We start from the raw sequence: 21,684 nt of genomic DNA on the forward strand, positions 1-21,684 counted from the left end.
CTACAGTTTTCTGAGAGATTAAGTATGCCTGCTGAAGAGTTACATCTGAGGGACATGCAACTGCATGTTTATGCCAGGATTAGGGCTTTAGTGAAAGATGATCACTCAGATAGCCCTCTTTAATGCTGTTAATGCTAGTTTGTTCATGCTTATTTGGTTATTACTTTTTTATTGAAACAAAACTTATTTTCTAACTAAGGATTAGAGCGCATTCTAAACAATTCTGTTTCAGAAGACACTGAATCCATTTTTCACATTGCTTTTGTGTGGTGCAGTTGCCGACATTGTTATGATTGTTGTAACAACTAAAGCATTGAAGTTATTTCAACTGTGGATTATTAATTGGTTCACAGTCAATACATTGACAAATCAATGAATCAGTACCCCAGATCCCACCCTTAACTGCTGTAGCAAATCAAACTGATATTTACAAACAGAATTAGAAAGAAAGCAGACAATATGGGCTTTCCAAGAAATTCAAACTGCGAACACATAATCACCATCTCTCCACACACAACCAAACCTGAAAAACTCCAGCCACTACAGAACCTAATAAAAAATATTATTCCATACTCTTCCATGCCAATAATTTTATTTTCTTCTCCCAACATTCAGGGGACAATCAGTCTTTTAAGTGTTGTAAACTGTTATGCTGGAAATTAAGTAGTCATGCTTAATGTTCATTAAGTTATACAGCTCCGTATAAAGTTTAAAAAAAGCTTTTGTCATGAACATGAGTCACGCCTTTTTTAAATTCTTCACATGCACTGGAAATCCGTGTTTGTTTTAAAACAACTAAGGCACTTCCACCTGATCAGATGAAATTAAATGCTTTCCAGTAAAGAATTTCTTGAAGACAAATTACAGAACCAAACCGTTTGTGTAGCCTGCAATATGTCTAAAGATGTTTATGTAAGAGCAAAACAAACCATAGTGCCTCCACTCTGCATTATCCATTTTATTAGTGGGGACTCATGTTCTGTTCAGTGGCTTTCAGCAGCAGCCTGTTCAAGATACAAATATCGCCTCCCAGGCTAGATTTACATTCTATCTTAAAACATACCTGAAACCTGGTTTGCTGATCCTGATCCTGGACTCTGCCGTCTCCTCAAAGCAGCACCACCTGAGGCGCTGGGAGGAGCTTTTCAATTGGTCCAATTAAGCCAGCTGCCAGCTGATTTCGCTCGTTAAGAGGTAAATTGCGAAGTACATCTGCACATCAAAGGCCCTTCGGTCCCTCTCCCCCCTGGAAAGAATCTCACACAGCAAACTAGTTAACCTGCCAATAAGGGACATAAATGGCAAAAATCCCATTTTTTAGTCTAATCCAAAAGAGCAGATTTAACGTACAAAATTGCTAACAAAATTGTACACAGACATAACATTACACATACAAAACAAAAGTTATTAAGTAATCTAGAATTGTGTCATTATTTTTTATCCTTATCCACTAGATTAGTGATTATTTATTATATCTGAGGGAACCTCTGACCCAAGGGCTGACTTTCACACCAGGCTGGTGCATACTAAATCACTTTCTCGAAGTGAATTGAACAGGCTGCTCTTTAAAGATGTAGAACTTGGCATTGTTTAACTTCACAGGTTAGTTATTTTGAAAGGCAGGGCAGAAACAAGACCACATGACGCGACAAGTGTTCTTCATTCCAATCTCCTTTCTTGCGAAAGTTCTCACTGTAAGACACGCCTCTGAGAGGGTGGGTGGGTCCGGCTTTTTTCACAGGCAGTGAGTGTCGGCCAGTTTGTCAAGGGAAACTGGGCGCTGCGCTGCACATGCCTGCCCTTTCCAGCTTTCCAGGCTGCAGATGTCGGAGGAGCTGAATCCTTCAGTAAGTGTCCCTTGGCATGGGTCCCCAAACTGCATTTCAAAGGCTCGCAGCGCGGCTGGTACCAGTGTTTGCTGCTGTTGTTGCCAGGAAAGAAGATAAGAGAGTACACACACCACCTGACCCTGCAGCGTGGGTAAGAAAGTGAGCTGTAACCTGGCCTGGTCTTTGAAGAACTGTGCCATTCTGTAACTGATTCTTACTTGCCTGTGAATCTGTACTACTCTACATACTATACTGTCTTTCACCTCTTGCTCTACACATGCAATTCATTTGGAGATCCTGAGAACCTTTACCTTTCAGCACTTCCACACTACTGTCTCACCTGTCTGTCTCTGACACTCCCTGTTGTGTTACTGTACGTCCTCCCACCCTCTGGAGCGCCGCTGACACAGGTTCACCTCAGATGCTTGCAGAAAATGTTTCTCTTGAAGAATTTTACGATAAAATTTGCGTTTAGCCAAAGTGGTCAGTCCTTATTAAAACAACATCTACCAGTAAGCAAATATAAAAGCATGATAAAATAATTAATGATGCAAATTATTTCTTGATAATACGTATCAAATCTATTTAAGAATCTTATCTGTGTATTTTACTGTAGTTATGAGTACCACCTCAAAGTTTGTTTTATGCTCTTTCTAGTTGTTTCTAAACAGTGGCATGAAACATTTGAATCTTTTTTTTTTCCTTTTTTTATCTTTGTGGCTCTAGAGAGAAACTGATCCCTATTGGAATCTGTCTGTAAAAGTCCTCCAAGGCAAAAACATTCCCAAGCATGATATCTGTGAGTTATATTAAAGACTCCCCAAAATACTGTATGAATAGCATTGAATGCATTATGTTTATATCATGGGTTGTAAGTTTTTTAGTTATTTTAACTTGATTCTAGCAGTAAATGATGTGAACTGCTTAATTCCAGGGGTACCTGTATTTTTGTATTTCTGTGTATTTCTGTGTGTCTCATGGAGAGCAAGCTGGGGTTTGCGAAAAGACAAATTCCTAATGCAAGAAATTGTATATGGCTAATAAAGTGATCTTATCCTTTAATTTCTTCATGTAAAATGGCATAAAACTTTTAGTTTTGCTATATGGATTCTTAGTCATAGTGCTTTTGTATAGTACCATGGGCTGCTCCTTGATCATGTGCACTGTCGCTGTTGGTTAGGGTCTCAGTCAGATTGCTATGTGACACTCCGGCTCCCCACTGCCTCAGCCAAAACCTACCGCACCAAGACTGTGGCCAACTCCAGCAATCCTGTGTGGAACGAGACCTTCCACTACAGAATCCACAGCCATGTGAAGGTCAGCATCTCCAACAACAAGACAGTCAGGGGCTCAGGGGAAGGCCACACATATTTAAAACCTGCTTTCCATTCCCTGGGTTTTAACAGTATTAATGTTCAAAATGCTCTATAAAAATGGGTTTATACACAGAGGTTCCCTGCAACACCGCTCTTTCGGGGACAGAAAGAGCCAGGGATTGTTCAGTGTGAGAATTGTTTCTTATTTAGACCTGGTCATTAAAGACCAGCTTGAAAAGCGTGGACAGGGCCGACAAATTGAGACGTATTTCATACTGCTGGCTGTGAAATTTTCTTCTCTTCTGCTTTCTTCTTAGAACATTTTAGAGCTGAACGTGTATGACCAGGATTTGCTTCCCCGAGACGACCTGTGTTCTAAAGTGCTGTTTGACATTGATAACCTGTCACCTGGGAAGACAGAAAAGAAAGTCTTTGTGCTGGACCCTGAGGTTATTTTTCTGTACCCACAGAAAACCACCAAAATAAGCCTTCAATTTATCCTTCCTTTTTTTAAACAAAAGTTTAGTATTCATGGTCAGATAAACATTTATTTATTTATTTAGAAAACCATTAGATTAATTCTTGATTGAATGTTTTTGTTAATTTAGCTGACACCAACTCCAAACTGACTTACATTTGTACTTGTGGTAATTCTCCTGCAGTCATTTTAGTGAAATCCCTTTGAACCACATACAGTACTAGCTCACAAGAGGATTTGAGTTTGCAGTCTTCCCATTGAGTGTGAAGCCCTAAACAGTGCTCCATATTAGTAATGCAAAATTAAACTGCTTCTGCAAACACTGTGCAGAGTCATGAGCATTAGAATGTATGTGTCGCCTTATTTTCATGAAAATAATTATTTTTTTTAATTAAGATGTTTGTGGTCAATAATGTGGTCATTTTACCATCTATAATTAACTGTAGGGTGTTCAATACACATCTACAGTACATACATTAATGACTTTACTGTGAACGTGGGTTTAAGCATACTTTTTTCTTTGTGGGTATCATCTACACCTTTATACAGTAGGTCTTTTTGTTCAACCAGCTCCTTATCCTGGAACTATGTCATCCAGAACGGAATTCATGCTGACCGCAAAACTGAGGCGAACCATCTTTTCCCTTTAGCATGACATTTGTATATTTTATAAAAAGGAATGAGATGAGTCGTCTTTTAATATCACATCACCCCCAGTAAACCAATAAAGAAACTAAAACCAGCATAAATGAGTAACATGTTAATGACATCAACAATATGGGATAAATTAATCAAGGAAATATTTAAACGATTTTACACATGAATAGATCTCATTCGAACTCTTCCATTCTTTCCAGAGCAGAGACGAGCTGTGGGTGGAGTTTTCCTTGGAGGAGAGGTGAGTTCAAGGAAAAAAAAAAAACATCATGGGAAAGTATGAGAGGGCAACAAACAGTTCAGAAAGATTTAAAAACGCATTGTTGTTTAAAATGAAAAGTAACAGTCCCTATTTAGTCACTGAAGCAGTCTTTAACAAGGATTTCAAAAGGAGTCTCTAGCATTCAGTGCGCTGTCTTCATTCTGCTCGCTTATCGTGTCCCCTGTAAGTCACAGCCCAGTTTAAAATGTTTAAGCATAATCAAGGCCATGCTTAAGGACTGACAACCTAAAACAACAACAATTCAATTTTAATGTCTTTGTTTTTTGAAGCAATGAGCCCCCAAGCCAATATATCACTAATGGAGTACTGGTGGTAAGTGTTTTAATCTACAATTCAGTGTGAGTTGGTTTAAATTAAGTTTTTTTGACACTCATTGATTTGGATAAACTCAAAACATTTGCACCAACATTAACTTTGTTTAAGCCTTTGTCATTTGTTGATTATGGATGGTTTCTGTTAATGTCTCCTCCTCCGGTGTGCGGAGGGTCTGTTTTGAGGGTCATCTGAGGGTCTTTCCAGTCTATAATGGAGAGATGAACTCTGCCAGATTTGATCATAGATGGAGCTGTGTCTAAGCCTGATTAAATCTTTATCTCAATTACGTTTTCCTTTTTTTTTTGGACACAAAGCAAATAGGAGCTGAATTCAATACACAAGGGAACAGATTTCAGACTGTTCCCACTGTGCATGCAAAAGAGATAAATTTGATTAAAGTAACCACTGTGAATATGGCTGCTGGCTGCAGAGTTAGTATTTTCAGCCGCCTGTAACTGAATGTGTCCTTTGTCTATTCTACCAGGAAAAGTGACTAGAGCCATTCAGAGAAAGCAGGTTGATAATCAGGTGGACTGACACATTCTGCCTAATCTACTTTCTTTCAAAATTCACTGTTGAATTTCTCTCAAGGCCTAGTGACAATATATGTGGTTATATTTCACTATGATAATCTATATACCATGTATAGTGAGAGACTTTTTAAAAAGCAGTAAATGCCTTTGATTCCAGTACTAATTTACTGCATTCTTAATGCTACCCTCTGTGTGTGTTTTCCTTACTATCACAGAAAAATGTGCAGATACCCCATAATCCTGTTACAAACAGCTTTAATTATGTGAGCTTCAAGAGTTCTGTTTCTTGCATTGCTGAGGTTAATCAGTGCTTGCTTTGCCATTAATTAAGCAAATATGCTTAAAGGTTGTTTGTGACACCGATACAGCTTTAGCAACTGCAAAACCCATTGATGCATATTTCTGCCAGTGCATAATCACGTCTTGACCGAAAGCATTTCTGTGTTTTTAGGCTGGTCCTTTTTCACTTTTGGAGGTCAAAGTGAATGAAAAATGGTTTATAGATGGTATGTGAGCAATATATCCAGGAATATCTTGGATGTTTTTATTTATATGTTGTATGTGAGGGGGTTTCCATTAATAATATAAATTCTCGCTAAAATGAGTTACTTCAGTGGGTTTGTATAGCTATAGTCCATATCGTGACGAGCTTCATTGTGAGCCCACAGCAGAGTGCCACCTGTCTGTGCTGAAACAAATCAGCAGTTAATTTTTTTTTTTCCAATTTCTAATGAAATTACATTTTTTTAAATTGCACATTTAAGGGCTTTTTGAATTGCCGGTGAACCCTTCAGCCGTGTTTATTCCAGCAGATAAAGATGTGGTTCTGAAGCTGACGGGAGCGTACGAGGAAGAACAGGTTGTGTTCCGTCCCTCTCAGGTGTCTGGCCCTCCCCAGCCTCTCACCTTCTACATTAATGGAGACCTGGAGACAGAGCTCAGGGTCAGGCTCACCTCAGCCAAGGTGCTTTGCATATCGCAGACGTTTTATGAAGATGTTTATGTACCTTTTAGCTGATAGCTACAACTGTGAAGTTTCTAGCCGAAAGAGAACCGGACAGGCATCTCAGTCTTTGCTGAATTTTTTAATAAAGTAATGGATGACATGTCTAACACTTACAAATCAATGTACTCAGTTGTTACCCCCACAGGAAATTGAATAATATATTTTTTCTTTAAATATTGAATGCCACCACCAATTAATTTTGTTATAGTCGTACTTTTCAAAATGATTGAAACTGACTAATACAGTGGAACACTTCACATAAATATCTTGGTTTTCTTTACTGTTCTCTATGATTGAATTGGAGTTACAGTATGTCCTGAAATTCTGTACTGATGTATCTGTTCATCCCTAGACAGAAGATATCAATGAGGAAGATGAAGATGAAGACCAGGGAGATGGAAAAGATGAAGCTGAGGATACCTCAGCCCTGTCCTCTGTGCTTGTGAAGTCTCTCCCAGCAGGGCAGGAAGTGTTGCTGTCAGTTCCTGTAGGAGAGGTAACCCCTTGCTCCAACCTTCTTCCTCTGAATTTCAGTCTCCACTCTCCCAAGATCTTCTGCATCATTCTACTTGAGTTACTTGAAACTATTCAAAATATGTGGGTAATATCAGTAACTTGATTTTCCCCTGTTTGTAGGATGACATCGATCTTCAGCTGAGGACTAAAGATTGGTAATTTTTTTTAAGCTTTGTGTATATTTAAAATACAAATCAAGAGAGGTAATGATACACATCTTTAAAATACCACCATGCATCCAATGTCACGTGTAACATGTGAGTTATTTTAGTTTGAATAATAGATGATGTATCTTATTTAACAATGCAAGGCCATGTCAGTTCACACCATGCGGTCAGAAGTAACATAGGATTTTGTCTTTCTCTGTGGTCCTGTGTACACGTGCAGTTCAGAGGATCTTGATGTGCGCCTCAGTTTTGATATCCCAGAGGAAGAGAAGAAGTTTCTGGAGAAGAGGTCTTCAAGGGTGTGCCAGGGCTTTCAAAGAGCACTCCAGCTGAGTAGCACACCTGATTCCCAGGAGGTACTTCTTGTTTTTCTCCCTATTTGTAAGAAATTCAATTGCATTAGCTAAGATGGCAAAAGTTTTTATTATTGGAAAGAGAACAGTGTGTGCACCAGCATTGGAGAATGGTGGTAATTAGTATCATATTTTAAAATCATTGATTGTTGTGGCATGAGATACCTGCCTTGATGTGAAAGTGGAATGTTTTAAAAAGACATTTACAATTGACATTTACATTTGAAATCAGCAGCTGGTATTCAGATGAGGTTTTGAACAAATATGAACTCATTGTCCAGATGTAGATTGTCTATACCTATTTAGCAGGTTTCCTGCCATGATCATTGCTCCTTTTTCTGTAGGTTCCTGTGGTGGCGGTAGTGGGATCTGGGGGTGGGACTAGAGCAATGACTGCATTTTATGGATGCCTGAAGGGGCTTCAGAACCTGGATATTCTAGACACCGTGTCCTACATTTCTGGGGTCTCAGGTTCAACATGGTATGTATTCACACATTTACATTACATTTTTAAACAATATCTTTGTAGCAGGTGTTGGCATAGGAGAAAAGTCAATCTGGATATATTTGCTTAAGATTTCCAACTGATGCCACCACTAAGCCATAGGTAAATAACCAGAAACACAAATGCATCTACTAACCAGCAAATATTTTACACTTTCTTTCTAAGCTATAGCTACATAGCACATAAACTCTGCGTTGGCTGTGACCCAAACAAAAGGAAAACCAATTACAGTACAATTACAACCAATTAAAACCAATTACAAAGTAGTTAGTCTAGCACAACTCAGAAGTGAGATGTTCAGGATACCAGCATTGCAGGTAGGAAGGAGTATTTAGGTTCAATCCTCTTGGCTTGAGTCTGAAATCTGTGGTTCTGTTTATAGAGTACCACTATGCTCTTTGATTGCCATCAACAGACATATAGCTTTTTGCTTTGGTTTTCAAGAGATGAATTTTATAAACTCTTCATGCACAGAGGCCCAAGGTTAAATATTTTAATAAATACACACTTTCATGATGAAAATTCTCAACTCTTTTCAGGGCCTTGTCCAGTCTGTATGCAGATGCTGACTGGTCACAGAAAGACCTGCAAGGGCCAATCATGCAAGCCCAGTCTGAAGTCTGCAAGAGTCATCATGGAGTGTTCTCTCCAGCACAGCTGAGTTATTACTACCAGGAGATCCAGCAGAGAAGACAAGAGGGCCAGCTCGTGTCTGTAATTGATTTGTGGGGGCTTATTATTGAGTATTTCATTCATGGGAAGGTAAATGTTATTCTAAAATGTCATTGGTATGGAGAGACCCTTAGTGCAGATGGTTTTTATAAATTATTTTTTTTCTAAATGGACAGCAATTATTCCATCCTTTTTATTTTAAATTGTTACATGAAGAAAATGAACATATAACTTGTTGGGCTAATTTAGGATTAGATGTATTTAACAACGGCAACAGCAGTTGCAACATTGAAGGTCTTCAATTCCCAGGAATAAGAATGGTCTGTTTTTCTTTGAAGGTCACTGCTAATTTATATTGCAAAGGTTAAAAGCATTTTTGTTTAAAAAATACCTTGCAGTATCCTCAGAATTCCTCATTTTACTTTCCTTCTTCATCTACAGAGGGATCCTCGGACACTTTCCAATCAGCAGGAGACAATAGCACAAGGACAAAACCCCTACCCCATCTACTTAGCTGTCAACATGAAAGATGCAATTAAGGGAACCGCAGATACAGCTGGTATGAACCATTTTGATGTAAAACTGAATTTTTTATATTTTTTAACAAGAGCTTACGCATGTCTGTTGCAAATTAATTACAGTACATAATCTGGCACAAATATTAGTAGAAGTCTGGCATTTATTTCTTTAGTTTTAGAAGTGGAGTTCTGAAACTCCTTTAGTTATCTAAACTAAAAGGTCTTTTTCTTTCAGGGAGTCAATACATAGCCTATCTGTTGTATTCAATCTAACCATTTTAACTGTAAGCCCCATTATACCTCATAGAATGGTGTGAGTTTACCCCACATGAGATTGGGTTCCCCAAGTATGGAGCATTCATCCGCACGGAGGACTTTGGCAGTGAGTTCTACATGGGTCACCTGATCAAGAGACACAGTGAGACACGACTGACCTTCCTGCTGGGTGAGTGTGTTTTTGCTGTATGTGGTAGCACCCGGTTTGGATGTTGATGATGAACAATGCACTTTGTGAGAGTAATATAAATTTGCACTCCTTTAAACTTTGTCTTTAAATAGTTTCACATACAGTAAATTCATACACACAAATGCGTGCAGAGTAGCATAGTGTGTAAGTGGGCACAAGTCCCTGCTGCGTGTACCTTGTCCTTTACCAGTCCACCTAGCTGTGTGATTGGAGACCAGCATTTCCTGGGGGTAGGATCTGCAATGGACTAGTTTTCTATTTGGTGCGGGGGCGGTGAGAGAGAGAGTCATGTGCTGGCTTGGCCACGAAAAACCAGTATGAGCTCAGCCTCGACGAGTCACTGTGGCTCAAATACTATCTGCTTGCCTAAACACACACGTGTGCAACGTGTGGGTTGAAGTCTCCCATTATTACACTCTCTGCTTCGCCGTTTGCGTTTCTGGTCTCAATGTACTGTAGAAGTGACTCCACGAATTCCTGCAGGAATTGATAACGCATGAAGGTATGTGATCACATCTGTAAGAAGAAGTAATTCCATTTTGAATCGGAACAGGGTTCTCCAGCTTGCGTACAATATTCAAAGTTGTGAAGTTAGTGCTGTGGCTGAAGGGTGGTTTGAAGAATTGGTGTGCCCTTGTTCACCCGTTTGCTGTGTATCTTCTATTTGCTGCAGGATTATGGAGCAGCATCTTCTCCTTTAACCTAGCCAAGGTGTGGAGCTCCCTCACAGGCTCTGTACCCACCTGGATGCAATGGCTGAGGGATGCTGTGCGAAAGAATGGTATTTTTTTCTGGCTTCAATCGTCTCACGTCTTTCAGGAATGCTGAAGGACTCTTTACAAAACCTGTCAAACATTTGCTGTACGTTTTGTTTCTTTTCACAAACTGTAACCAGCTCAGTTTCAGAGCTATTCTAGTAGCACCATGGTTTAAAACTATATACAAAATTCCATAATATTTTTAAGCAGACCCTTTCGGTAGGTTTATAGAAAACGGTTTAAAAAAAACAGTAAAAGGTCTCCCAGAGTTTCAGATCTCTTGCAGTGGGGCAAAAAAGGAAAGAAAAAAACCTTTGAAACAGCTGTGATTTCTATTTTAACTTTATCTGTTGTATATTCAAATCCACAAAAAATCAAGAGGTTTGTAAGGCACTATGTAGAACAATCCCTGTCATCCTGGTACAATCCAAAGCAGTAGAGTGCTAGATTGAAATCATGAAATCATGACACGCCACATTCAAGCCAATTTAAGGTTTTCATACCAGTGTTTCTCTCTTACCACCACTCCCATTAGATGAGATCAACCCCTTTGAGCCAACTGCCTTAGACACCTACTTAATCTCTCCAGTCAATGACCTTGCCGAAGTACTGAATGGCTTCCTGACTGACAGGCCAGTCATTGGGCAGAGCTACAATTTCCTGCGAGGGTTCAGTCTGTACTGGGACTACAGTCAGAACAGCAGCTTCATGGCCTGGAAAGGTATGTGATGGAATGGAGACTTGGTCTATTCATGTCTGGCCCTTTCCAGTGTCAATTTGTTCAATCAAGATGCTTATATATTACAGGCACATAACCTAAGTGTTTCCTGTCCTCTTGACTGCACTGTTGCGTGCTACAAAGGCTTATCACATTTGGTGATCCTTGAAAACTCTGCTGTTTTGTTGCTCACTCATTTCACATCAGTTGACATGGAGGAGCAAGCGCTTTTGGGCTGCAAAAGTTTGGCTTTGACTGAGAGTTTGGTTCTGCTAAACAGATACCCATCCAGATGCCTTCCCTAACAGCCTGACACCCTCCGATTCTAAACTGCACCTGGTAGACTCAGGATTCGCCATCAACACGGGCTTTCCTCCTTTATTCAGACCTCAAAGGAAGGTGGACATCATCCTCTCCTTCAACTTCACCTGGGGTGACCAGTTCAAGGTAATAGGAGCCGAAGGGAGGGACGGGTGTAGAACCTCTGTAGAAGTGTGAGAGGAACCTACTCAGAACCAAACCTATGAGTGCAGCCATTTTCTCATTTTCAAATGGCTTGAAGTCAGTGGGTTTTTCCCCCTGTTATTTTGTCAGAAGACCCAGAAGGAAGAAAATAAGGTACTAAGCAGATATTGTTTTCCATATCAATCATTTCAAATGTGTGTCTTATTCCTATGCAACAATCTTTTTTTTTACTTGATTTGGGTAATTTATTGTCGATTTCACATTGAGCGTCAACAAGGCAGGAATGAATCTGTTCATATAATACTTCATAGTTTTCTTTTCAAACTTCTCTTCGTTATTCCCTCTAGGCTCTGAAGCTGACGGAGCAGTATTGTGCTGATCACCGCCTGCCCTTCCCACGCATTGATCTCAGTGGCTTGGAAGGACGCCCCCTGCAGGAGTGTTATGTGTTTGCAGATGACCATGATCCACGTGCCCCCATAGTGGTCCACTTCCCTCTCACCAATGCCTCCTTCAGGGAATATCGGGCTCCCGGTAAAACGGCTCATTCTTCCTTCACTTCAAGCAGACGCGTTTCACAACAAAGGGGACTGCTGGTGGTCGCCTAGACAGTCTTGTACCCAGATTCATATTGGAATTCCGTAACAGGTTCAGAGATTAACAACACTCGGGGAAAGAGGTCCTTTTTGGTGACCTTTCATTCCTGATCTTTTTTTCTCGATGATCACTCGTTAATCAGATAAGGGGGATTCAGATTGAGTGATAGCGTGAGTGAAGACTGCACAAACTCAAGCACTCTCGTGATAAGAGACGCTGGATTTCAGTTCTTCATTTCCACATCATGTACCTGAGCACTCCTTGGCCATGTTCTTGACTCAGTGAGAAGGGAGTAGGTAGACTGGAATATGTGATTGGAGGAAGAGCTTCTGTAGGAAGCCAGCATCTTGGATCACACCTTAGTTGTTGTGTGGCCTTGGACCAAGATGGCAGCTGAGGGAGTAACTGAAGACAAGGAGTAACTGAAGTTAAGTTATACAAGCTTAGGCTCCTAGTGAGGAGCAACCAGACGAGTGAATGCAGTTCCACTAGAAGGAAAGGAGCTCTTGGGATAGGCTGTTTTGTATTTACCCCTGAATTGATGAGAGCCTCATAAAGAGGAGCTTAGTGTTTGTCTGCATCTAGACTTGAGTTGAGTTATACAAACCTGTCGAGTTGGCTGCTGCTGCTTTAGGGACAGCAGTCTATTACGGACTGAATGGGATCAACAGGGGCTGTGAGAGGAAATGAGAGGGATTCTCCTAGTGTGAGGTCTTTCAGCTGGCTACGTAGCTGCTTGAGAAGATGCAGCAAAAGATGTTGTACTGACTGCAACCACAGGCGCTGGACAGATGAGCCGAGTAGTGGCTTTGTTTGAGTTCCCAGTCCTCAGTTAAGAGGGAGCAGCACAGAGAGAGTTCCGAGAAGATTACACTGTGCAGTCATAACCGTTGCAAACAGACATGCAGCCAGCCGCATGGAGTGGAAAACATTGACCAAGAGTTAAAGTGTAGGCCTCAAGAAGTAAACTCTCGCAAGGACAGGGGAGGACAGAGTGAAAGGTTAAGAGTTCTGAGAGAGGAGAAAAGGGGAAGGTCTGGAGAAGAAAGTGGTCTGCTCATTAATCCCTGAAGGGGACTGACATAAGACCTTGGAGAAAGATAGCAGAGAGTCGCAACATGATGTTCACAACATGGTGTTGAACCACGACAAATGGAAAAACGCATGGAAAAAAGGTTAATGATGTGACCTGACATCACAGTAAGCCAAGGGCTAGCATTGCCTCAGCCAGCTAACCTGGTACTGACTCCTTACAGCAAATGGACATTGGTCTCCTCTTTTTGAAGGTGTGAAGCGTGTCGGGGAGGAAGAGCTGAAGAAGGGGGAGGTCGACGTCACCAGCACAGCCTCGCCATACAGGACGTACGACATGAGTTACAGCGCTGAAGAGTTCGAGCGGCTCGTGGCCCTCGCGGCTTACAATGTTGTCCACAGCAAGGAGGCCGTCCTCGGGGCACTGCAGCAGGCGCTGGCCAGGAAGAGACTCGCAAAGGCGGCATCCTAGTCTCTAGCCAAAGGAATCAGTCTGGCTTGTGATTAAGGTCAGCAGTTTTCACCACATCGCTGGGATCTTCCTTGAGAAAAATGTTACCTCATTATTACCAAACGTAGTGTTGAACTCTCACATGTGGTTTGGAAACCCATGACTGGGACTAAGGACTGTTTTTGACTCTCTTTCTCACACTGTTTGAATGTATTCCTATATTTAGGAGAAGATCATCTGAACCGAGGAATGTCTTTTTAAAAAAAACTTTATATATTTCTATAACAATGTAGTAATATTCCTAAATCAATTGTCTGCTGATGTTTTATAAGATATCAATTGATTTTTTTCACAAAAGAAAGGCAGCTGATTAACCACCCTTTGAGAATATGAAGCTGCTCTTGACTGAGTAAGTAGTTCCTATGACTGTGAAGGAGTCAATTTAAGTCATTAGAAGATCTTAAAACATGCAAATTGATCACAACTGTCTGTAACGGGTGCAGTAAGAAATTGGTGTCCCTCAAAAATACTTGGAGATATAAATGCACATTTCGTTTAAAATCCTAATTTTTATGAATAACTGCTCTGAACTTTTGAAGTATGTGCTTATAAAACTGAATATGCAGTAGGGTGAGATTTTAACAATTATATAAATTTGATCACACTTAAAATTGTGATATGTACTGTACAGTTCTAGGTTCATAACCAGGATGTTTCACATATTGTAACTGGAGTCGGTATAATGGTTTTAGATTTCTTCTGGAAGGGACATGAAATCAATGTTCTGCAATCATGTATTAGATTCATATTTTGATTAATCGAAATCCACCGTCCACCTTGTTTATTAAACATAAAAGAAAACCAGACATTTTAAGCATTTGAATTATCCTTTGTATCTAGTAGATTTTTGTAATTTCTCTATATTTACAGGTTTGGTAAAGTGAAGTATAAAACAAAGTGGTGTTTAAAGGCTTCAGTACCTAAGAAATCTAGATTTAAATCAGAGTCATGCTTTCCTCTTCTAAACCCGATATTAAACAATTTGGCTTCCATCATAGCCTCAAGGTTTACAGTTTTCTTCCCAAATGCAATTTATGTACAGTAATGTTGTCAGTTGAAGAATGCTTGTTATATTCTCGCCTCAAGGTATGCAAAAGAAATGTGAACATTCCTTTATAATTAGTTAACCTATACAGTATGCAGCTTTACAAGTGGCGAGCCACTGTTACACTTTGAGGTCAAACATTACACAGCCCATCTTGCGATAGGGTTATTCTTGCCAGCTACTATTATATTGTCAATGTTATACGAGTCCAATTTGTTATAGAGTGGTGTACTTTAAAGACAGAAATCTGAATCGAGACGTGCTGATTGCTTTGCCATGGTTTGGAAGAACAATTTCCCAGGCATCAAGGATTTCACTTCCTTTTACGCGGCAGGTGGATACTCAGCACACAGTGACAAACTGCCCAAGACATTTCTTGCATCGCTGGCCCTAACCCTTTATCCTCACACGTTTGTCCAAATTTGCTACGAATTTGAAATTTGCAGGGAGTGCAAGGGACTAAGAGGAAATGGCATTGAGTGAACACGAACAGTCACGGCCGATCCAAGGGCCTTTCGTACTTTGCAGCGATTCGTCCGTCAGGTGCTGAAAATTTTGCATTGGTCCAGATTCCCGTGGGGCTGTCCGTCAGTGGCCCCTGCGCCCTCAAGGTGAGCAGTCACTTCTTGAAGAGCTTTCTGAAGACATTCTTCTCTTTCTTTTGCTTCTCCTTGGTGCCGCCCTCCGCCGTGTTGCAGGAAAGGCTCCTCTGTGCAGGAGTCGCAGAGGACTGGGGTTGGCGCTCTGCGATGGAGACACACACACACTGTCAGACGTGGCTTGGGCGGAGCTCTGGGAGGAGCCGCCTGGAGGGCCTCCTGACTTGGTGTTCACAAGGGCAGCCATGCAATGTACAGGAAGGTGTCAGTGCAGAATGGCGCCGGGTACCTGAAAGGCTGTGCGCTCTGTCCGGAAAGCCCTTCAGCTCCCCTCCCGCGGGGTAGTGGTGCACGTTGTAGTAGGTATGGGGGGGCTTGGGGGGAGGTTCCGTCTCCACTGCAACTTCGGCACCGTCACTGGATCCCTTCTCTTCTCCTGCGCCAGAATCAAATTGATTACCATCAGCTCTATCGATTATTAGGAGATTTATAGTTATTTTTTTTCACCTCATGATATGTACGGTTCTTCATAGTTTTAAAGATATTTTTCATCTTTTTAGCCACTCATGACTTAGGGGTGCTCTAAGGGCATGCTCTGCGATGAGGTGTGGGGATAGTGGTGCTAATGTTTTTCACCTTGCAGAAAGAGCTCTTTGCAATTAACTTGTTTTAATCGCCAGGCAGGAACAAACCCACTTCTCCTAGACTTTACAGGACCCGTTCACTGTAGCTAAGCTACTGCTCCTGTCATAAAGTAGCCCGTGTTACACCCTACTCCAGGGAAATGCTGCAGTCCCCAGTACAGCACCTAACCTCTGACCCCAGAGTGGCTGAAGGAGACAGGTGGGCTCTGGGCCTGTTGAAGGCACACCGGGCAGAGGCTGACCTGCTCTGGAAAGCGGGGGACTGGGAGCTCTCCTCTTTGTGGGTCCCTCCACAGACTCAGCGAGGATGAGATCTTCATTACCTACATCTGCAACAAAACGTCTGAGGTTAAAGGGATTCCATCCCGCAAGCTCAAATAACTTGCTTTCGTTCTTCCCATCCAAAACGAAGGAGGCTCTGACGAGGAATATCCCATTCAGTAACAGCATCCTCCTCTCCTGAAAATGCTGAGGGTTTACGAAATCAAACCGATCAGGGTATTCTCACCAGTTAATTTTATTCAGTGTAATTTGGACCAACTATCTGAGCCAAGATGCCGCTGGAACAACTTCAGCAAGTCTCCTGGTCTACCGATTCAGGATGTTTTGAGAGCTGTGAGGTCTGTCAGTCTCGTGGGGCATTTGCTGAATTTCCAGCCGTGGATTCCTGGTGCCAGCACTGAGCCTACCTGTGCCCAGAGGCTCCTGGAACGGGGGGGTTTCAGCAGACGCCGTCTCCGGTGTTGGGGTTGTGGTGCCAGTCTCTGAGTCTGGCTGCCCGCCAGCAGGAGGGTCTGAGGGCTCGGCCAGCTGCTTCATTTTAAAAGACGGGGTTCTCCTATCAGGCCAGACATACATGTAGAAATTACATTACTGTAAAAGTAACGTGGGATGTATACATATATTATCTGAAAAAATGGTTCTGGAAACATAAAATAACAATGCAGGGCATTTAACATCAAAATCAGCAATAACATAGACTAGTGCAATGGCTCTCTTCCTCTCCCTTATCTTCTGGTACAGGTATGCCAGTCTTTCAAAGCTCTTTGTGCTGATATGCACTTATTATCTGGTATACTTCTAAACTGTTTGAATGACTTAAACTTCCCTCTGCAGGATAAAGACAATACTCAGCATCAGGTCAGGTGAGCATCCATGATTTCCCTTGCTGGAACGAATAGCTTGGAAGTGACATAAGAGGCAAAGGCACGCTGGAAAACGCACGTCAGAGAGCCCTGTGGAGGGCAAGGCAGTCATACCGGGGCAGGATGTCCTTGCTGCTGCTGGGTCTCTCTGCAGCAGCGCCGGGGCCTGGTCCCCTGGAGGCACGCTCTCCTGCCGCAGGGCGGGGACGCGGGAGGGGAGCCCTGCAGGGGGCGCAAGAGAGCTCAGGCATGAGGCCGCCGGGGCGGCCGGCGCTCTCAACAAGTACAAACAGGAGAAACGGCGATACACATCTCTGAGTTTGCATTGTGTGCAAAGACTTGAGGTCATACCGCAGTGTTGTCAGACGAGTTATGCTTTAGCATTCTACAAGAAACAAGCCTTTCCAACCTGGGGCTTGTGTTTCTCAAACTCTCTGGATCAGCACTTTTCATCTCCCTTTGCATGTGGCGTGAGGCAACTGTTGTTGTTTTTTAAACAAACACTTTAAATGGAGAAACAATCCTGTTTTGAATGTTGCTAACATTCCTGCCATCAACCATCTCTGGTTAATTTTTTTATCCTAGGTTTGCTGGTTCAGAAAGAAACATGCAGCCTGGTTGTAAAAACAAATAATCATTTTCGTCTTTTCCCACAATTCCACTATGAGGAATTCAACCTGGGAAAATTCTCCTTTTCCCTTATCTCTTAAAAGCAGTGGAATAGATGATAAACAACACTGCCTCTGAACAGAACCACTCACATTACCTGTTTATACTGTACCCTCATTTTACTCAGTAATGTTTATTTTTATATAGATTATATAGATGCAGATAGGTTTCAAGCAAGCCTTAAACTGCAGCCATTTAAGTACTTCAAACAAATATGTGAAAACCACAACTGGGTAAAATATCACTCTACCATTTTTCAAAAGAGAATTTAATATACAATAAAGGAACAAGTAATAGGTTTATTACAGCTACCCACCCAAATTAATATACAGTATATGGATCAACACTAGATCAGGACTGTGGACAACTGTTTTCATATGAAAATACAGCATGTGTAAATTCTACAAATGCAAACAATAAAGCAATGCATAAAATAGTAGCAACTCACTCTGAAATGTTTAAACTTTAGTGCGGAAGCAAAACCAAATCAAAGATTTCTCCCTCTTACAGCAGCCTGCTATAATCTGACTCCTCATGTAATACATTAGATGTTCAGAAATTCATTTAGACGTGTAGGTTCTCAATAGGCCCTGTAATCACTGTTACAATGAATCACTAATGAATCACTAATAACTTTCTCATTAAACACAAATTGGCTTTGAGCTGGTTTATTTTTATCCTTTGGTCGTTGCATAGTTATACATCAAAGCTGGTACTTGAGCCCAGCCCTACAGAGCACGTGAACCAACTCCTCACCTGTGCAGTGTCAGGCCAGTAGGCGATGTGGGCGACTGTGATCCATTGACATTGCCGTGGGAGCTGTAGGTAACAGGACCGGCCTCAGAGTTGGCACTCCGCTGCAGTCTCTCGACCCAGCACTGCAGCACCTCCTGGCTGGGAGCTGAGAAGAGGTACTGACTGCTGTCACTCAGCCTGGAGGACAAGGACACGACAAGCTTTCTTAAGAAGAATACACAGCTCTGCCTAAAAGGCAATCTTCTTTCTATTGCACCTGAGCTCTGAAATGCCTAGTTGATCCCAGGTTTATTAAAATCTGGTAGACAGGGAGTCCTATCACAAAATTAATCTTACTGGGGCTCCCAATTGGTTCAGTTTGCTAGGGTGCTTTCTAAAGTGCAGACAGGGCTCATTGACTAAGGCAGTTTAACCTGGAACACATCAGGAGTCGACTGCAACCAGGACTCTCCAACCAGCAGAGCTCTACTTATGGAGTGCTAGTGTACTCAGAGTAGGATAGGATTAGTTTGCCCAGGCTCTTGACCCCTGGTGTTACTGGTGTGGCGTGACCCCTGCGGCATCGTTGTGCAGAGACACACCTCTCCAACAATCAACACTAAACCCCCACTTGGGGCTGCATAGCCAGTGACATGTTTATGGGTGGGTGGGGCAGAGGAGTCTGCCTAAATGTGATCATCACTCCCCTGTGTGTGGTTGCAGGGTTCAGAGCTGAGAGCCAAGACAACAAACATAAAATAGTCACATGCTCATACTACTGGGTCCAGGGTATGGATGTAATTTGAGGGCAATGGGTGCTATTTTAAATATTAGTAAAGGTCTTAAGACACAGACATCCAGTAAAATGGTACAAAAAAGTCTAACTATAGGTAACAAAATATGAAGAATATTTAAATATCTTTAATGCTCGGAAAGCACACTTTTATTCATTGAAGAACTATGTGGGGTAAGATGTCATAATGTACGTAAAAGAAACAAGAAGTTTGTTATACATATGATTTTAATGGAACTTTGTGGTTAATTATACTGTGCTTTTTTTCTATAAATCGAGCAGGAAGCCTTCCGTGATCAAAATAATGTATTTCAAGGTACCCTCAATGTAAATTGCTAATATTCACTGTTGATGAGCAATATAAGAGTTGTAAGAATTTAAAATCTTGTGTAACCAATTAGGTGAGTAAAATGTGCATTCTAGAGAAATGAGATCAGATTCTACTGTATGGCATGCTTTATTTTTATTATGCCTTAAATTATTCGACTCACGTCAGTCTGAAGACATAGTCCTTCTTCTTGTGGTTTGGAATAACATCACAAACTGCTCCCACAGTGCAAATAGGAGGCAAGCTCGAAGACTCCTGAAACCAGAAGAACAAGCTTAATGAAAACCTCTGAAATACTGGAACCCAAACACCTTCTGCAACCGGCTGCAAAATGAGAGCTGTCCAGCCTGTCGTTCTGAGCCTTACCGTGGTCGCTTCTTCCAGGTCTCTGTACAAGATCAGGGTGTCTGCGTCCAGGACAGTGTAGAAAAAGCCCCATGGAAGAGCAGAGGTCTGTGAACACAAGAGCATCAGCTGATGAACAAGACATTCGTAACTGCTCACTGTAAATGTAGTGTATTTCATATTGGGTACCAACTTTCACTCATGGCACAAAGGAATTATATTTCTTCTACTAATCATATGTGCACTTCACTGTTTTTTTTTTCAGCATTGTTCTAATAGCTCCTGCAAAGCACTGATTGGTTATTTGATAAGTTCAATGCCTGTGTTCTTATGATCGGAATTTAGCATTTTTAATTCACCTGGAGACAGAGAACATATACAAGAGAGACTTGGCTCTTTTTTCCGCTTCTGCAGCTCTTACCTTATTCCCATCAGCAAGAAGTTTCTGTTTGACCTCCAGGGGTCCCTCCAGCTGGGCAATGTCACTGTCCTGCTGTAAGTAGTGAAACATTAACATGTTTTAAAGGACGCAGTCGACCCTCCTCTCCTTGAAAATAAATCACAACCCCTCTAACATTTAAAGGGCATTTCACTGCAGTTTATGTGGCTCATAAGTGCTACCATTACAAACCGAAAGGCAATTCTGATTTTGGGCCTCAGATGTGCTCTCGCTACACAAGAGCCGCCCAAGTGACACATGAAGGCCGTCTCTCACTCTCACCTCTGATTGCGGAGCCTTGACTTTGGGTGGCTCCTCTCCTCTTCCGTCCAGAGCCCTGGGGCGACGAGGCAGCGGAGGCGGAGCCGGGGAAGGGGATTCTGGGGGTCCTCCTCCCGGAGAGGGAGAATGGGGCGGAGGAGGGCCGAGGCCTGCCGTGGATGGCAGGGCAGAGCGTCGCGTGGCACCGGGATGAGACGGCAGTCCGGGCGCTGGGGGCGGGGAGGAGAACGAGCGAGCGAGGACATGCACGGGAGAGGTGGGGGTTCCGGGGTTTGCTGGCGGGGAAACGGGGGACTGCGGCACCGCCGGTTTGGGAGGGAGAGGGGGTTTTTGAGGGGAGGTCGGGGAGGGGTCTTTCACAGCGTGGAGCCCCAGCGGCCTGGGGGGGAGAGAGGGGGGGGTGGCCTCCGCGGGAGACCTCAGGGAGCGCCGGACGGGAGACACGACGGTGTCTGTGTGGCTGGATCTCGGGGGCTGACTGCGGGGAGGCGGCAGAGAGGGCAGCTTGGGCGTGGGAGACTTGGTGGGTCCTGCAGGGCGTCGGTCCGACAGCTTCCTCCGCAGAGAGGTGACCCTGGTGGGCTTCGAACCCTCGCCCTCCTGGCCCTGGAGCTGCTGCAGCCTCTGCTCCTTCTGTGGAAAAGCATGGGGGGGCCACACAACAAGCTTACAATTACAATATTTTGTCAATAAGCAAACTGCAGGTTAGTGTTCATTTACATTTTCCCAACAAATGTCTACTGAGCACTGACTCAGAAACACTATATTATTAGGAACCATTGCATCAAGAGCATTTAAGGATAAAACATAACTATTTTTTTTAATTGGAATATTTGACCAGACAAACAAAAGGATAAACTGTTGCTTACAACATGAACATGACAACATAGAAAATTACCCATTACGACAACACGGCATTTTGGTAGAGCAATCGAAGCAAAGACCTTGCCTTGTCAAGGGTACAA

General features: G+C 42.4%; 2 protein-coding genes across 6 annotated transcripts in view; one reads left to right on the plus strand and one right to left on the minus strand.

The window, feature by feature from the left end:
* The first annotated feature begins 1,729 nt into the window (after window positions 1–1,729).
* On the plus strand, window positions 1,730–13,829 carry LOC102694681 (cytosolic phospholipase A2 zeta-like). 3 transcript variants are annotated; one of them, XM_015350487.2, is made up of 20 exons: window positions 1,730–1,847; window positions 2,556–2,628; window positions 3,010–3,146; window positions 3,463–3,594; window positions 4,481–4,521; window positions 4,833–4,875; window positions 5,863–5,917; window positions 6,221–6,375; window positions 6,770–6,913; window positions 7,054–7,088; window positions 7,321–7,456; window positions 7,798–7,934; window positions 8,498–8,720; window positions 9,072–9,189; window positions 9,456–9,593; window positions 10,288–10,395; window positions 10,908–11,093; window positions 11,371–11,537; window positions 11,903–12,089; window positions 13,439–13,829. In XM_015350487.2, exons 1-20 carry the CDS (start codon window positions 1,824–1,826, stop codon window positions 13,654–13,656), a joined length of 2,457 nt encoding a protein of 818 aa, XP_015205973.2. In that variant the 5' UTR covers window positions 1,730–1,823; the 3' UTR covers window positions 13,657–13,829. The 3 variants fall into 3 exon arrangements, with proteins under 3 accessions (XP_015205973.2, XP_015205971.2, XP_015205972.2); XM_015350485.2 differs by having other exon boundaries at window positions 1,757–1,980; XM_015350486.2 differs by having other exon boundaries at window positions 1,757–1,980; window positions 6,224–6,375.
* A 614-nt stretch (window positions 13,830–14,443) lies between these two features.
* sptbn5 (spectrin, beta, non-erythrocytic 5) overlaps window positions 14,444–21,684 on the minus strand; it is a 57,113-nt gene continuing 49,872 nt past the window's right edge. For all 3 annotated transcript variants that reach the window (XM_015350483.2, XM_015350482.2, XM_015350484.2), the window contains 10 exons: window positions 20,720–21,352; window positions 20,420–20,491; window positions 20,020–20,106; window positions 19,817–19,908; window positions 18,554–18,730; window positions 17,243–17,350; window positions 16,673–16,821; window positions 16,226–16,312; window positions 15,629–15,775; window positions 14,444–15,484 (listed from right to left, as the gene is read on the minus strand). In XM_015350483.2, coding sequence (XP_015205969.2) covers window positions 15,360–15,484; window positions 15,629–15,775; window positions 16,226–16,312; window positions 16,673–16,821; window positions 17,243–17,350; window positions 18,554–18,730; window positions 19,817–19,908; window positions 20,020–20,106; window positions 20,420–20,491; window positions 20,720–21,352 — 1,677 coding nt within the window. In that variant the 3' untranslated portion in view covers window positions 14,444–15,359. The remainder of the gene's footprint in view (window positions 15,485–15,628; window positions 15,776–16,225; window positions 16,313–16,672; window positions 16,822–17,242; window positions 17,351–18,553; window positions 18,731–19,816; window positions 19,909–20,019; window positions 20,107–20,419; window positions 20,492–20,719; window positions 21,353–21,684) is intronic.

This window comes from Lepisosteus oculatus, chromosome 8 (assembly GCF_040954835.1).
Source record: "Lepisosteus oculatus isolate fLepOcu1 chromosome 8, fLepOcu1.hap2, whole genome shotgun sequence".
Lineage (NCBI taxonomy): Eukaryota > Metazoa > Chordata > Actinopteri > Semionotiformes > Lepisosteidae > Lepisosteus > Lepisosteus oculatus.